General features: G+C 45.6%; 1 protein-coding gene across 1 annotated transcript in view; it reads right to left on the bottom strand.

Annotated features, from left to right (window-relative positions):
- Positions 1–17,521, bottom strand: part of VAV3 (vav guanine nucleotide exchange factor 3) — a 1,314,294-nt gene that overhangs the window by 158,227 nt on the left and 1,138,546 nt on the right. The window contains exon 24 of the mRNA XM_078668453.1: positions 14,999–15,086. Coding sequence (XP_078524579.1) covers positions 14,999–15,086 — 88 coding nt within the window. The remainder of the gene's footprint in view (positions 1–14,998; positions 15,087–17,521) is intronic.

The raw sequence follows: 17,521 nt of genomic DNA, 5'->3' as shown, positions 1-17,521 counted from the left end.
GTGCCTTACCTTGACTTCTGCGGGGAGGTTACTGGGAGGTTGCTGGTGCTGGTGCTGGGGTGTCTTGCTTCTGTTTGCTGTCACTGTCACTGCTCCGTCCAATGTGGGGGTGTCTCTTGCGGCCGTTTTTCCTGCCACTGACACGGTCACTAACAGCGTTTTTTATTCTTGCCTCCTCACGCTGCTTTTGTTGCCCTGTTGCCCCTTCCACTGTGCTTATATGCTGAAGCTGAAGATGCCTGCAGCTCCTACCGCTGCTAGAGGGCACTGGAGGGTGTGTGATTTGCGGCTCCTGCCGCTATTAAGTCCTCGCTGTGGAGCTCTCCTACCGCTCCCACCGTCACAGAACGCCCACGGCAGGGGGGGAGGGGCACTCCTCGCGACTCCTGCCTGCCGCCCCCGCTGCTGCTCTCCACCTCCGCCTACCACCGCATCTCCCCCGGGCACCTGCGGCCACGGGCGCCAGCACACGGGACCCGCTGCCGCCGAGAGCACACGGACAGCCGCAGAGGACGGAGACCAGAGGTTGGACGCTGAATCGCCCCCCACCGAAGAAAAGGTAGATGAGATGGCGCCCTCCTCGCCTCACGCCTTGCTCTTCGATTCCTCGGCTCCTCGTAACTCTCTCCTCGTCAGAATACGTGTGTGTGTCTACTGGGTGACTTAGTGTAAATAGCCAGCTGTCCGAAGTAAGAAAAAGGATAAAGAGAAAGAAAGTAACTAGAGTGTAAAGATGCGATGTCAAAAGACCCCCCTCCCTCCCCTGCCCCCACCCCCTCCCTCGAACATTTGTGATACGAGCGTGCGCCAGCAACATTCCCCCTCCCCCCCGAGAATACTTGTTGAAACCAATGACTAAAAACTAAAATAGGCATTATTACTCTACTGTTCCCCCTTCTGATCCCGTTGGTTACGCCTATCCTGGTACCTCCCCACCCCCCCAGAGTCACAGTTCACAGAACCCTTAATACTGTTATTTCCCATAAGGATACTTGTCGCATGCTCCTTTCCTATGACCGCTTAGTAGAATAGATATGAATAAGTATATTGAGGTAGATATGTTGTAGCTTGAGGTAGAACCTTGTTGTCTGGCTGCAGAGAGGTAGTAAGTTGTTTGTTCGGATGAAATGCAGCCCCAAATTGTCTATCTTGCCTGTCCCGAGCTGGAGGGGCCGGTAGCACCTGTATTGTCTGGCGACGCTTTCCTTTTTGCTGCTCCTTGAAGTTGGGCTTCCATATCCTCTGAAACTGGGTCTTGGAGATATCTTCTTAGCTCACCTGGGTCCTCGAAAACCAGTGTTCGCCATTTGTCTGTGATTCTCAGTCTTGCTGGCCCTGCAAAGTTGAAAGTGATTTTATCTCTTCGCATCCTCTCTCTTAGCGCTAGGATTCCCTTTCTAGTCTCCACCGTTTGCCTTGAGAAGTCTTGCGTTATTATTATTTTGTTGCCGTTCCATCTTAAGTTGGGGTTTTTCCGTGCTCCGGCAAAGATGGCCTCTGTCTGCTGCGATCTTAAGGGTTTGCATATAATTGGCCGTGGCCCTGTCTTTGTGCTGATTTTACTACTGGCACTCTGTATGCTTTGTCTAGTTCAAATTGTTTGTCGAACTTGATTCCTGTTAGTAGTGGTATTAGTTCTTCCATGAGGGCTAGGCAGGATCCGGATTTATCTTCTTACCCTCGGGAATTCCAAGCAGTCTTATGTTCCCTCTCTTGTTGCGGTCGTCTTGCTCAGCTAGCTGTTTTTGGAGGGTATTTGAGACTTTAGATATGGACTGTAGAGTCTTGTTTGACTGTTCGTTGTCATCCTCCATATCGCTGATTCTTTTTTCCGCAGTATCTATCCTGCTGTTCGTTTTGTGTTGGTCAGCCCTTATGGCTGCTAGCTCTAGCTGCATAGTGTCTATTGTCTGTTTGGTTGATTTTGCTAGGTCGTTAATTTTTCTGAGGATCATGTCCAGTGTTATTTCCTGTTTCTGCTTCAGAGGCGAGTCCGGAAGGTCCTTTTTGTATTTTTTAATCTCACTGGGTGTTTTGCTTTCTTGTCCTGCCATTGTTGTGAACCCTCTTCTGGCAAGGTAGCTTTCTAATCTGCCGCCTTTCCGCTGTGTGATTTTTGACCTGGTCTGTTCTTCTTGTGTAGCTGGTTGTCCCTTCTTTGGGTCTTGACAGTCCAGCCTATACCTGCTTGGCTCCCGGATGGACCTAGTCCTGGACTTTGCACCTGCCAGTTCCTCAGTTGTTCCACTACTCTCAGTTGTGGTGTTTGGATCTTGTTCTGGGCTGTGATTTGTTTGTGAAGCTTGCGCTCCTTTGCTCTTTGCACAGCGTGTTCTGCGGTAGCCACTAGGGAGTTATTGTTCCTTTGTGTCTGACCTTGTATTAATGGCAGTACTTTCTCCACTTGTGGTTATTCAGCCTATGTGGGTAGCTGAAAGGGATCCTTTCCTTTATCAGTGTTCCTGGCCAAGAGCCTGGTGAGTACAGTGGCTTGGGCGTGTGGTTGATGGGGAAAAAGTGTGTCTCCCTTGTTATGTTTTAAGAGCGTGGACGTATGGCAAAGAAACCATGTCCTTTTGTCTCTTTTTGGCTCTTCTTTTACTCACTTCGCCACATCTACAGCCTCACAGGTGCAAGTTCACTGGGTGTATTGTGGCAGCTCCCTATGATCGGCCACTACGGTAGTTTATTACATTCCAGCGGCAGCGTCTAGTTTTGAGTGGTGCAGTGTGCCTGTTGGAGCCGTTTCTTTGCGCTGTTTCCAATACTAGCGATCGGCTTGCCTTAAATTGAAGTCCTACTTATGGCCAGGTAGGGTTTTCCTGGGTGACCCTTCTGCTATTGGGTATTATCAGCACAAAGCAGCCTTGAAAGCTGTGGCAGCACTTGATCAGGATAATGCCAGTGTTCTCAATTCGTTTAGATCACAATTGCCTGCAGTGGTCTAGTTGTTAGGCCACGTGAGTTTAGCAAAATGGTGGCTCCCGCTCAGGTGCCTTCAGTTTCGTTTTCGGCCTCAGTGGACCAGTTGCCGTTGATTCTCCTATCCCCGCTTGCGCTTATTTGGGGCTTATTTTGAAGTTGTAGCAGCGGAGGACTGTGGGGTCAACGGTGATCCACTGCGGGCACTCACGCTGTTTCTATGGCTCTCCGCCTCTTTAGAGCCGCAATTATCATAATATGCAAGGTGTGGTTTTTAACAAAATTGCGGCCAACGCATGAGTGCCTTCAGTTTCGATTTTGCCCTCGGTGGATTTGTTGCCGCCGACTACCTTTTCCCCCGTTTGCACTTACTTGGAGTCTTATTTTGACGTTTGTAGCAACGGAGAGGTGAGGGGGTCCGCGGTGCTCTTCCGTAGGCACTCACTCCGTCTCTATGGCTCTTCGCTTCACGCAAGCTACTCTCTCTTTAGTTGCGGGGCGCCAGTTTGTTGTTTTCTTCACTGCTTTTCTCCTGGATGATGTCGCTGGGATTCTCTTTTGTTGAACAGTATTTTGTACTAAATTCTATTTGTGATCCATATTTCATCAAACACTCCAATCCCCAAGAGCTGAAATTAGACAAGAAAATCACCTACACCTCTAATATTTGGTGGTAATCATGTGGTTTTGATTTTAGGGGGTAAGCACGGAAATTCACCTATATTTAGGTGGCATGAACAGACACAGGACGTTCAACAGCTAGAACACAGACACTTCCTTAACTTCAGGAAAATTAAAACAGCTTGTATTTATTCTACTGCGAAGTGGTCAGAGTTGCATGGTGAAGTAGCACAGATTGGTTTCGTGAGTACAGCATTGTGCCTCAGGTCCAAAACCTAAAGAAATAGAGGCACTACCGTTTCCATTTGGCAGAGTAATGCAACTTAGTAATCTTTCCAATTCAGTTTTTATATTGATGTCTCACGCATTTTATTTTTCATCATTATAAGAGCAGGACTGAAATACAAGAATGCAAAGAAAAAATAAACAATAGAGGGCCTAATTACGATGCAGGTCGGACCAATGCATTTTAATGCTTTTGGTTGGAGGCAGCAGTCGGAGGGACCTACCGACTCTTCCCGATGGGCTCATGGAGCCCGTTAGTTGGTCGGAAACTCACCATAATCCCATGAAGACAGCTTTCTCGCCGTTGGGATTACTATGGTGTTTTCCGACAGCGGGCTCCACATTTGGGCCTTTAGGCCCGCAGAGAGAAATTAGCTCTTCTAGGGTCCCCAATGTCGCTTTCCGACGGCCTTTCCATTTTGGGAAGGCCGACATGGAATTGCTGTCGGAAAACGCCATCATAATCCCAACGGCAAAAACGCTGTACTAATGGGATTATGGTGAGTTTCCGACCAACCAACGGGCTCCATGAGCCCATCGGAAAGCGTTGGTAGGTCCCTCCGTAAAGGCTCCATAAAATCCCTTCACCGTGTGCCACATGGTGCAGGGATGTTCACTAACCTCCATTTCTCAATGGCAGCTTGTGCTGTGGGCAGTCTAAGCCCGTCGCACTAGTTCCCATAGAGAAAGTTTTCCACCACACATAGTATTTAGGTGTTCGGAACCGCTGACCTATGGTCTGGAGGTTCCCTCACCGAAATGGAGTTGGCAGCACTTCCGACCGACATGGGGGCCAATTAGGATGGCGGATGGATTGCCACCGCCATGCAGGCGGTGGCGATCCGTCCGCCATCCGTGCCCGTCCGCCACCTATTTCCCCCCCGCCATATTACAATGACGGGGGGACCGCAGCGAGGGGAAAAGGGTTCATATGGCTGGTTGTGTCTTCCAGACACCGCCAGCCATATTAGGATGGCCTCATGCAGATGCCTAGAAAGGCATGCAGTCTTTACTTTGGGGGCCCCCTGCTGGCCTCCATGGTGAAGGCGAGAGGGGGGTGGACATGGGGGGTACCTGTGGTAACCCCCTGCATTTGCATGCACAAAGCGGCAGGCCCCGCGCGGGGCCTGCCGCTCTGTGTATACAAATGCATGCCTGCATTTTTTACAATACGGCCGGCGGTGCTTTCAGCACCGTCCGCAGCAATGTTAAAAATGCAATTATGATGCACCCGCCACACTGGAGGGCGCATCATAATTGGCATGGCGGGACAGCCGCCCACGTGGCGGACGGTCCTGTTTTCTACAGGGATGGCGGAAATGCAAAGTCCGTCCGCCATCCTAATCGGCCCCATGGTTAGGAGGGCCTAAGTGACACCTGGGCCTGGCAACATGGACCTCTAACCATTGACCTCTGGATAAATGAGAAATTCTCCTTATTTGAACAAATTCCAAAATGCAATGGTGTTCCGCTATCCCTTGGTATATGAAAGAATGCTGTTAAACAGACCTCATTATACTGGCTTTTAATTACATTTCCTGTCATCCTTGGTAAAAAGTAACTTCTTTATTGTTGTGGCATCTGCTGCTCTTTTGCAATGCCAGTGAAGAGACAGCTGTAACACTGCAGAGCGGTAATCTCGTTTACTTCCAGATACATTGATAATTATCTTTTTTTCCTACAATGCTTTTCACCACCTTTGCACCTGCGTTGTTAAGTTTAAAAATGCAACACATTACATGTTGCATTTCCGCCTTAGCAATTATGGGAACTCATGCTTCATTTTAAAGTAAAAATTTAAACGTTTTTTGAGCATGGGCCTGTGTTGTTTATTTCTGTCCTTTTATCTGGATATATACTTTGGAAATATCTTTTGAAAATATAATTAGTACCCACAGAGCGTGAATTTATAATATTATTAAAAACTGAATCCTGACCGCCAAACGTGGCGGAAACAGCAGGCGCGGACCTCTTCAGCAATCAGCAGTACTTAAGCATGAACAAGAGCCACAGCGCTATTATTAATGTGTATATTTTGCTCTAAGGAATAGGCATAAATGCGTTAAAATGAGCTGCTTCTCCTTTTTGAGAAAAACACGGAAAACTAGGGACAAACTTTTGAGAAACACGTGTTTTATTCAGTTGTCTGTTTTTGCCCAGTTTACTAGACATTTGAACCGCTTTGGCTTAGATTTGTAAAGGTTTACCCTGTTATGTAAACTGATGGCACACAACTATAAGCTCAAATTAAAAGAATAAAAGCAGACTTTCATCCACCTCATCCAACAGCATCACTTAGAGACACAGGAGGCACGAGCAGTCTAGTGACCAAGATAGTGTCAATGACTCTGGAAGTACTCAAGGCTATTTTGAGATAACATATGTCCTTCCTAAGAAAGTTGTTGGCCCCGACACTGAAGGTATGATTAAGAGTTTGGGGTCTGACTGCCAGACCACCGCTGCAGCGGTCGGAAGAACACCACCAAGCCGGCGGCACCCCAACTGCTGCATTAAGACTTAACAACTGGTCAGGCGGTGTGCTGGCAGCAGTCGAGGCGGCAGCATGCTTTGGCTCTCAGAGTGAGCCTGAAGGCAATGCTGCTACATTGCAGTGCCAGCACTGTGGTGCGCGCACAGTTGTCAGGCACCATGGTGAGCATGGCAGACAGTGCACGCACCGCTGAAATGCAGGCATAGGGGGACACAACATGTGCCCCCAGCCACAATGTCCAATAGGCAAAAGTACAAGGGGCCCTGTTTGAGGCCCCTTCCCTGCCTTTCCGCTGACCTGTTCATATCAGGATCCTGGAGGCGGCCTTGTACCAGTCCAACCATTACGTTCGTAATCAGGCGGTCAGACCACCTACTTCGTGGCATTGTTCTCACCGCTGATGGCACAGTGGTCCCCAGAATGCCAAACTCAGAATCAATTCCTTATTCATACAAAATTAAGAACTGCATCTACACCATATGTTTCTAGCAGGGTAGGCGTAAAAATACATCTTTTTGTGTTGTTCCAAAGTGTTTTCATTGGATTTCTTTGTATTTTGATCTGGGTGCTGGAAAGCTAAAACTCCTCCCAATGCAATGTTCTTTGGGCCCGAAATATGACAAGTAATTGGCTAATCCAATTAATTTAGCTGATTTTCAGGTAGATTCACAAACAATTTGTAAAAATAAATAAATGGCATAATAGTAAAGTTTTGCATGGGGACTACAGTGTGACTTTGCATCACACACACAAGACATTTCAAAACATGGAACCGAGCCTGCACTACACCCTAAACTACATCAGGTCAAAATCGGAACCAAGCACACGTCAAAATAATCTCTAACCTAAGGGACTGAGGTTAGCACGCAGAACAGTTTGCCGTGCCTGAGATTAGCCACCTGACAAGTTTGTGCCCTTTTTAAGCCCCCCGATGAAGAGTACTTCCCCAAAAATGCTTTGAGTCAGCACTGTAATGTACAATTTGCACAGATAATGTTCGATTAAACGTATGAAAAAAATAACATCATAATTATTATCATACAAGGTTGAAGAATATTGAGTCAATCTATTAATGATCAAAATGTGGATATACTATATGATGGAGTAAAAGTGCCAAGTTGGGCATAAAGCTGTGTGGAGGTTGTGCCGTAAACAAATCAAAAATTATTTAATCTTTGAAGAAAAAACCCTTCTGCCATGTTTATTTAAATGACCTTCAAAATATGCTTTGAAGCCTGCAAGGCCCGGGTTCATAAAGGGTAAACGTGAAGTATGAGGCTAGTATATTTCATCACTAAAATAATTCAAAAGTGCCTTCTTAGAAGCCAGACCAAAGAAGCATTTTTCATTGTTAAAGTCCTGCTTTAAGGAAAAAATCCTGTTCTTCTATCAGATGAAAGGAAAAATTTAGAAAGTCAATATTCATGGTATTGCATAAGTTACTAAAAATGTAATTCATTGATGAGTTGGGATTTTAGACAGGAGTGTCACAAAAACTATCTCTGAGCCAGGGAAGCCCCATGAACTATGCCGGGCGGGTGTTAACCTCCTAATGTGATAGTAATTAGAATTCTCCAGTCCAGAACCAACACAAATTAAGTGTAAATGGACATGATCAGATTTTACTAATGGGTCATCCGGGCAGAGACTCTGCTGAATATTCCTGGCAAAGGGCCTAGGAGATTAATCTAAGGAACATTAACCAGCAGTTACCTAAAATCTCTTTTTGGCATAGTTTTGACCAGACGTCAAGAGACCTGCAGCAAAGTTGGGCAGGACCTACTGTGAGAATATAGCATGGCTAGGCTAAGGATCCTCCACCAAACTTTGTGGGGTCAGTACAGTTCCTTGCAACTTAGAACACCACTGAACTTGGGACAAATGCTGTTTCCTACTTGTTGAGGTGGGACATTCTGCCCTCCCTTGTACTAATATGCCAATTTTTTGTTTCAATAGAAAAAAAAGCAATGACCCTAACATGCTGGAAGTTTTCTTCCTCTGCATGGGTGCCATTTTTAGATTTCCTGCCCAGGTCCGCTATTCCTTGCATGGTGAGTCAAGCAGTAAAAATCAGTGATGGTCACCCCACCCTGAACAGAGCAGGAAGTTTGACTCTGAGCTCCATTGACAGATGAAACAGCAGGTCAAAGATTTACGATGGAATAACCAGCTGAGATTGCCTGGATTTAAGTGAGGAGGGGTAACAAAGAATGTAGTGGACAGAACCACCACCAATTTAGGACAGTCCTCTCATCCTGCCTCTCTAACTATGGCACAAATTCTATATGTAAATCTGCTATATGTTATATACTATTTATTACCATTCTTTTTTATAGGGAGGGTCCATGACTCATGAGAGACAAAGCCTGGAGTGTATCTTTCAGCCTCTCCCCACTCTCAACAATGGCAATAAATATCATATTACTAACTATGCATTTTCACATCTGTTCATGCTATTCATGTTTTTCATGTGCAGAGTTAGAACTGGGATTTCTGGTTGCCTGAGGCTTGCACCCAGGCTAGACAGGAACCCCTACCCTAGTCAGGGTAAGTTAAGTACACACTAAAAGATAGCCTGTGCTCACCCCCTGGTAGCTTGGCACAGAGCAGTCAGGCTAATCTAAAGAGGCAATGTGTAAACTTTTTGGGCAACACACACACAGTATCACAATTAATACACTACAAAAATACTCCACACAGGTTTAGAAAATAGAATATTATACTATGGACAAAACAAGTCCAAAATGACAAAAATCAAATGTATAGGAGTTGAGATATTAATTTTCAAATGAATAAAATAAATGCACTAAGAAGTGAATAGTGCTTTCGGGGTTACTTGAGGTCGTGCTGGACCGGGGCAAAGTCAAAGTTCTGGCTAACCACAATGGAGCACCGGCCTGCTGCAGGACTCACAAAAGGCCCAGTGAACAAAGTACCTTTTCTGGTCACGACTGCGAGATTAGTCGGAAGATTCATCGATGTTTATCCCACAGGTCGAGGATGCGTCAATTCTTCTCCACGCAGGGATAGCTATGCGCCAGTTCCAAAGGCGAGATACTGGGCTGAGATGCATTTGTTCCATAGAGTGTAGCGCTAGGTTTCTACATGCAGTCAAGGGATAAGTCCATCTCTCCGAGCTGCTGCAATGGCGATGTGCAGTTCTGATGCATCTGGCGCTCAAGGCGCTGCACTGATTCTGAGAGAGAAGCGCCGGTTTTACTCTCGCAACTGGGTTAATGCGTCGGTTTGAATTTGAATTTGAATGGATATTTAAAGAGCGCAACTGTCACTCCGAAAGGAGCATCCTGGCACTATATGGGCGAGAGTTGGGTGGGCCAGAGCGCTCCTATATGAGTGATAAGCAAAAATCATTTGAGAATCCAAATATCTAGGTCTTCAAGGCCTTTCTGAACTGAATTTCTGTTTTAATCAGCAGGGGTAGAGACTTTGATATCCCTGAGTGTCAAGCAATAGGAGGCAAACCAGCTCTCCTTCAGCAAAGTCAGAGAGCAGCACAGCTACAAAAAGAAAAGCAGGTCTTTCAGATCAGTTGTCCAGTTAAGTACTTTAAGCAGCACAACAGTTTTGGCAGAGATTCAGTTAAAAGTCCAGTAATGTCCGACTTTAGGGGGGCAGAACCCAGGACTTATACCCAGAAGTGCCTTTGAAGTGGGGGTGACTTCAAAGAGAGGTATTTGAAGTGCATAAGTATCCTTTAACCCCTTCGCTGCGGCGGCTATTCCGCCGCAGCGCTAAGGGGGAGGCGGGGCCACGCGGCGCTCCCGTACTCGTGACGGAACCGCTCCGTCACGGCCCTCGGGTGAGCTGTGCTTGTGACGGAACGGATCCGTCACGGCCCCGCCCACTCATCAGAATGTCAGCGAAGGCGCGGAATTCGCGCCGCGCAGGCGCGGCGAGCGGGCCGTGACGGAACCGTTCCATCACCAGCACAGCCCACCCGAGGCTCGTGACGGAACGGTTCCGTCACGAGCATGGGAGGGGTTAAATCCAGCCCTGTCTAGCAAGCTATCTATGGTATCCATGCCGGTCAGTTAGACATGGAAACCAAGTCAGAAAGCGTGTTAGGGGCCCCCCAGAAGGGCCCTTTTTGGTGTACACCTCCGATTGGAGGCCTTGTTGCTCCCTGCACACTGTGGCAGGCAAATTGAGGTGCCTGCCACAGGGTGCAGGGATAAACTGCACTTCCTATTTCACTATGGGAGCATGCATTACAGCTGGTTTACAACCATAATGCTTGCACCCATAGTGAAATATAGAAATGTGACAAGCAGTGTTTGGTCGTATCCTAATGGGGGGGTCGGGACCGCCAACTGGGTGTCGGTCGGTCCCATGAGTCACTGTCAGGCAGAAATAACTTCAGCCCAAAATCATAATTAGCCCCCACATCTCTATATGATCACTATCTGAAGTTAGCACTTTTTAAAGGTAGGAAGGTGAACCGATCTATGGGAGAGATGTGCCTTACAACAGTAAAAAACAACTTTAGGATTGTTTCACTGCCTGGAGATTTAAAAATGTAAACCACATGTCCTACTTTTTTAATACCATGCACCTTGCCCTATGAGCCTCTAGGGCCTACCTTAGAGGTCACTTATAAGTGTTAAAAACTAGGTGTAATGTCTGGCAAAATGAAAATGAAATGGCAGTTTAAAACTACACTTCAAGCTGCAGTAGAATGCTTGAAAACTGTTTTAAAGACTAATTTAGTGGGCCGCACAATGAGTGCTGCAGCCCACTCTAGTAGAATTATTTTGCAGGCCCTGGGTACCTGTAGTATCATATACTGGGGACCTACAAGTGGATTAAATGTACCAATTAGGTGTAAGCCAATTTTACATTATTTTAGGCTAGAGAGCACAAGCACTTTGCCACTAGTTCGCACAGAAAAGTGCACAACGTTGTAAAAGCCAACAAAAGCAAAGGAAGGCAGCGGAAGACAAAAGTCTGGGGTGACCCTGCAGAAAGGGCCAGGTTCCACACATCAATATTTCTGACAATTTCTTTATGTTATGTTATTTAAATTTCTATAGCGCACAGCTGCCCCAGCAAAGGGGCGTCCCGGCGCTATGACCAACAGAAAAAAAAAAACTGTCAAGAGAAGAGAAAGGAAACAGAAGCAGTGACAGGAGCATACAGCGAATTAGAGCCTAGGCTGGAACAGGTGCGTTTTGATTGCCTTCCTAAAAGGAAGGAGATGATCGAGAGCACGGAAGTGAGCTGGTAAAGAGTTCCAAAGCTTTGCCGCCAGATAGAGGAAGGACCGCCCACCAGCTCTACAACCTTTAAAACGTGGTACTATTACCAGGTTTTGGCCCATAGACCTCAAAGAGCGGGAGGGAACATAAGGTGTTAACAGGTTCTCAAGGATTTGAGGGGAGGACTGTTTGAGAATCTTAAAGGATAGGCAAAGAGTCTTAAATTCTATCCTTAGAGCCATTGGGAGCCAGTGGAGCTTCCGGATGGTTTCCATCGCTGAGCAGATCCTAGGTAGGCCCACCAGGACTCTAGCCGCAGCGTTCTGAACGCGCTGCATCCTTGTAACTTCAGCATGATTTGCCCCCAGCAGAAGCGAACTGGCATAGTCCAGCCAGGATAATATGCTGGCCTGGATTATGAGCTGTTGAAAAATTTCAGGATTGGCCTGATCCCACGTAGAATGCCAAAACACGTGGCTGCAATTTTTTTGGTGTGTCCAGAGAAACTGAGGGAGGGGTCTAACCATAAACCCAGATTTTTTACCTCAGTCACTGGTACAGGTGTCTTGCCCAAGACCGAAGGCCACCACTGATCACCCCATAGATTGCTGTTTTTGCCAACAATTAAAACCTCAATTTTATTGGCATTTAGCTGGAGACAATTAGCTGTCATCCAACCCGCCACTGCTGCCAGACCATCCCTGAACCTAGAGGCCTCGAGGTCAGATTCCCCAGAAAGCGCAACCGCCAGCTGCGTGTCGTCGGCATAAGAGACCATAGTCATGCCCCAGTGCTTGGCGACCGCAGCCAGCGGCTGCACATACAGATTGAACAGCGTGGGGCTGAGAGCCGACCCCTGAGGCACTCCCTGCTCAGTAGGATAAGCTTGGGCTTTGAATGGAGGTATAGCGACCCTAAATGATCTGCCTGAAAGGAATGATCTGAACCATAAGAGGGCCATGTCAGAGATCCCAGCCTCTTCCAGGCGGTGTAGCAGTACTGCGTGCGAGATCGTGTCAAACGCGGCACTGAGATCTAGTAGAACCAGTGCCGCCGTCTGACCAGAATCGAGCATGGAGCGTAGGTGTTCAGTCATAGCAAGGAGAGCAGTCTCGGTGCTATGACCTGCCCGAAACCCGTTCTGGGAGGTATTGAGGATGTTGGCCAACTGGAGATGTTTGGTCAATACGCTATTAGCGTATGCTTCGGCCACCTTGGCTGCCCAAGGGAGAAGGGAGATCGGCTGGTAATTCTCCGGTTTATTTGGGTCCAAGGTGGGTTTCTTCAAAATCGGGGTGACATAGGCCTGTTACCACTTGGTCGGTACTATCCGAGTGGCGAACGACATATTGATGAGTTGGCGCAGGGGGGTAGACACAGCACAGCCGAGTCTTTAAACAGTGCGGGCCTAAGCGGGTCGACGGGAGACCCTGATTTCACTTTAGCCGCCATCCTGTCAAATTCCACCTCCGTCAATCCAGGGAAGATGGTGAGGCCCGCGTTGGTACAGGAATTAGGCCTCTGCCCCTCAGTCAAAGAATCGGTACTGGGAAATGAGCTGTAGATGGTACGTACTTTTTCCAGAATGAAAACGGCAAGATCTTCACAGTGTGAGACTGAGCAGATCTCTGCCACTGGAGCTCTCTTAGCAGTAAGGTCTTTAAGGACTTTAAAGATCAGTTTAGTCGGATTGGGACTGCATTTGAACTCCCTGGAATAGTAGGCTGCGAGTGCCCTGCAGATGGCTCTATAGTAGACTTTGACTTTGGCTAGGTACTGAGTTTTCTTCCCTGCGTCATAGGTTTTGCGCCAATCTCTTTCTGCTTGTTTACAAGCTTTCTTCAGGAGCATCAAGGAATTATCATACCACGGGCTGGGCTCAAGGGTGCGGCATTTACTCCATGTAGCAGGCACCAGGGAGTCAAGAGCTCGGGTGACCCATTCACAGAAGAGGTCATAACCGGACTCTACTTCACTGAATGGGTCCAAGGGGTTTTCACCGAGTAGACGATGAAAATCCTCGAGCTTCAGTTTCCTCCAAGGGCGTTTGAAAACGGCTCAGCCTATATTTTTAAAAGGAGGGTCCAAGATCGGGAGGAGAAGCTCCACAAAAATGATCTGACCATGCGACCGGGATCGGCGGTTGGACTTTAGCTGTTGCCAAGTTTGTAAATATAGGGTTCAAAATGTGGCTGCCCACATGAGTAGAGTGGGTAACCACCTGACACAACTGGAACGCCGCTAAATCGGCAAGTGTACTGCTGATGGACGGAGTCTGGCAGAGGTCAAAATGGAGGTTAAGGCTTTTCTCCCTTTATTTAAAAATGAAGCAAATGGTTTAGGTCTTATTTTTCTAACTGTTTACTAATAACATCTTTTTGTTGCAAGTCATGCCACAACTACCAAAACTGAGCCGGGATTTCTTTATTGTAGCAACTATTGCGAAACGCTCTGTCTGGGTTGTATGGGAGCAGAGCCACAGCTCACACCTAGACTGTGGACTTTCTCCCCCACAGCCTGTCAGCGGAATTTCATGCTGCGTCAGTGTTATGTTATCGACCATCTAATGATAGGCCTCTATAGAGATTAAGTTATTTTCAAGTCGTTGGAGTAAGGAAGGAATCCCAAATAGATGGCAGCCTCAGCACTAATTGCTCAAATGCCAACAACACCAGCATCAATAACCTTTCTGGGAATATTTTGTGGCAAAAAAACACCAGACTTTTTTGTAATTTTCTATCTTTGTATAGGATTGGGAACATTTTGGTGGTTTTAAATACATGTACACTTTAAAACACAGTAAAAGAACTACATTTCTACAAAATAAAGGATCCCCAGCATATTTGGAATATTAAACAACTTTGAGAAATGTGTTGAAAATGTTTCTATTCAGACATTACTAACAGGGAAGAATTACCAATTTAATTGGATTTCAAACTTTAATATTTGCTTTAGAACCATTAACACGCTTCCAATGTGTTTAAGTGTTTTAAGGGCTCTACAAAAGCAGTATTCATTCTAGCCAGCCATTTCAACATTTTAAACTGCTGTGTAAATTTAACTACCTTAAACTACAAATGTTACCTTTTAAAAATGTGAACAAACATTTTAGAACTTCCAAAGTATCGAATCCAGCCTCACGAAACAAATTAACCTTTAACATTCATAATAAGCCCTTTGAATCAATACCTATTTATAACGTTAAAAATATCATTTAAAATGTTTAATAACTATATAACCATTTATAGCATAGACCACAACCTCATGAATCAAAAACACTGGGGCATTCAGTCTTTTTTTTAACTAGAACAACCTTATTATCACATGCTTTTAGCTCCAAAAGTAACTTTGGTTAACACAGCTTTGACACATATTTTAAGCATTCAACAGTGAAAAACAAAATGTGCACTGGCACTTAACATTTAAATTAAGATTGAACAGTTCAAAGCAAACCAATGCTTACCATTAAACTTTTAAATTTCCTGTTTTCAGCAATGTGGAAAAGGCCGTCTCTTGTTAAAACCTTGATGTGCTTCACATCACTGTTGTACCTGTATGCAATAAATAGCTTATGAACAGCAGTGCTCCTTTAATTAATACAATCAAAAATTTGCTGCTGGCATCCCCAAACTGCAAGGCATGACATCATTCTTGAAAATAAAGTACATTAATGACAACACAACTTTGACATCTCATTAACCATATGTATTTATATGTGCACTGCAAAGAATACTAACAAATTATCTCCACTCTATGAACTAGATGGCGGTTCTTGTAAATGCTCTTTAAAGGATCAGTCAGGAATATATATAAATCCCATAAAACAAACGCCAATCACTCATATCGGTTGTTTTTTCATGAGTACCTAACAAGATTGTAGACCACAAGAATGCACCTCCATTGTTTTAGAGTAAACTGAAAAGTAGTGTTTCACAACAACAGTAAAAACAACTAGGAATCACATTTTTCATGTTAAGAAAAGCTTGAGTAGAGTTTTGAGTTCATCAGTCCTTGTAAGCATCCTAGTTTCGCTTCCATCTCTCTAAGCTGAAACCTACACCCTTGTGCTGTAGCTGTGATTATGATGGGCATTTCTTCATATCTCAAGGACCAATAACTTAATTCAATCACTTGATTACCTTCCCTTGTAACTCTATTCCCTTTATATGGTGACCTGTGCAGTTTGGTGAAACAATGATGCATGTGAAGGTGAAAGGTAGTGAAATGCATCTTTGTCTATGTATCCCATTTAGTGGTCCAGATATTCTTCCATGAAAGCATTCATTTCTACCACTGCCAGCCTGGAATGGACCATGGTCCAGACTACAAGGGCCCACACCTAACCTATACAACGTGAGCCAATAGCCAGATATACTGCCTTCTCTCTGAAAGCAACTTCCATTGCTCTATGACATTTGCCTGGTGGGTGAGTCTATTTTCCATTGGATGGTAGACTCTGTGGGAAGGAAGGTTGGTTAAACTGAAAGAAGGGTAGGGTTCTACCCTGATTTTCGTTCACGTTGGAATACGACAGTGCTCCATTCAGGAAGTGAAGTTGGTCTTCCCTAGAGGGGAAGAGGGCTATCCCCAAGCAGGTATATCCTTAAACCCATCCCCCAAGTAGTGGGAAGCCACATTGGGTGTGTTATGGGGTAGCTAAGTGCTGGCAGTGACTTTGTCATATGAACATAGCTATGAAAAGTCTCATCGATCAGATCATCGAGAACAACCATGTTCAAATAGGATTTGATTGCTGCAAATCTAGTCTCACTTCAGCAATCTGTAGTCTAAGAAAAGACTGGGGCTAACTTTTCTGCATTACTTCCTAACAGGACCTCACCCTGTTGAGAACTAACACTGTTTGACTGAACTGGCACCCTTGGGGGCATTAAATGCCTGTTCCTTTGGCATTAATTATGACCTGTGGCAGCCAGGAAAACTAAGTCAATCACTGGCAAATTTTAGCAGTACACCTGGTAGACAGGTACACTGAGACCAATATTTGACACAGTACCATGGAATACTTAAGTAGCTCTGTAACATAATATGCACAGTGTGTAAGTACGAAGGATGAGATATAAATTGTGTCTGCATTGCTATATGATAGAGGTATTGTGCGTATATTAGCTTTAACTCGGATGTTCTTCTTAAAAATCTTCTGAAGGTCTAATAACTGGCACAGGAGTAATAAAGAAAACACTTTATTTTAAAGCGGTGATGTTGCTCCTGCCATAAGATTTTCTAAGGATATTAATTCCAAATGACACACTGTATCAGATAGCTACTCCTTCTACTGAACTACACAAATTTGCATGTTATGTCTTTCACTTTATCCTGCATATATGTTTCATAACGTTCTACTACAAAGAAATATTTCTCTTTGTAGAGTGGACAGCCCTGAAGCATTGAAACCTCTGTTACCTGTAAGAATTATCTTTAACCTTTTAAGTGTGGGTGCTGGCCAATGGTCATCGCCCACACTCACTCCCCACACTCCCTTCCCAGTGCATCTGTCAGCCATTGGCGGACGATGCGGAGGGCTGTACGGGAGCCAATGGTGTTTTCACCAGAGGGCTCTCTTATTTACATTTTAGATGTCGGGCTGCTGGGGAAGAGCTTTCCAGAAGCTCAAGTCTTTTATTTTCTTTTGAGGAAATGATGATCACTGTGCATGGTGCGTTGATATAATTTCTCTGAAAGTGAAATTAGACAATGGCTCATTTCACTTTCACTGAATGAGTGCTTGGGGGTATATCTCAGACCCCCCAGCACCATTTTGCTTGGGCAGGCATCATTGGAAAGGGGAGAATTTCCCTTTTCTAATGATGTCTCGCCTTAGTGGATTCCTACTTGGTGACCAGGGACATCTTCAGTGGGAGGGAACATCCCCCACCCATGGCAATGGACTAGTACTCTCCCCCGTCCCCAGACCCAATAGACTTACTGCCCCCCGGAGGGGGCAGATAGGAGATATCTTGACCCTCAA

Source organism: Lissotriton helveticus, chromosome 1_2 (genome assembly GCF_964261635.1).
Source record: "Lissotriton helveticus chromosome 1_2, aLisHel1.1, whole genome shotgun sequence".
Lineage (NCBI taxonomy): Eukaryota > Metazoa > Chordata > Amphibia > Caudata > Salamandridae > Lissotriton > Lissotriton helveticus.
This window is presented reverse-complemented; position numbering and strand designations above follow the sequence as displayed.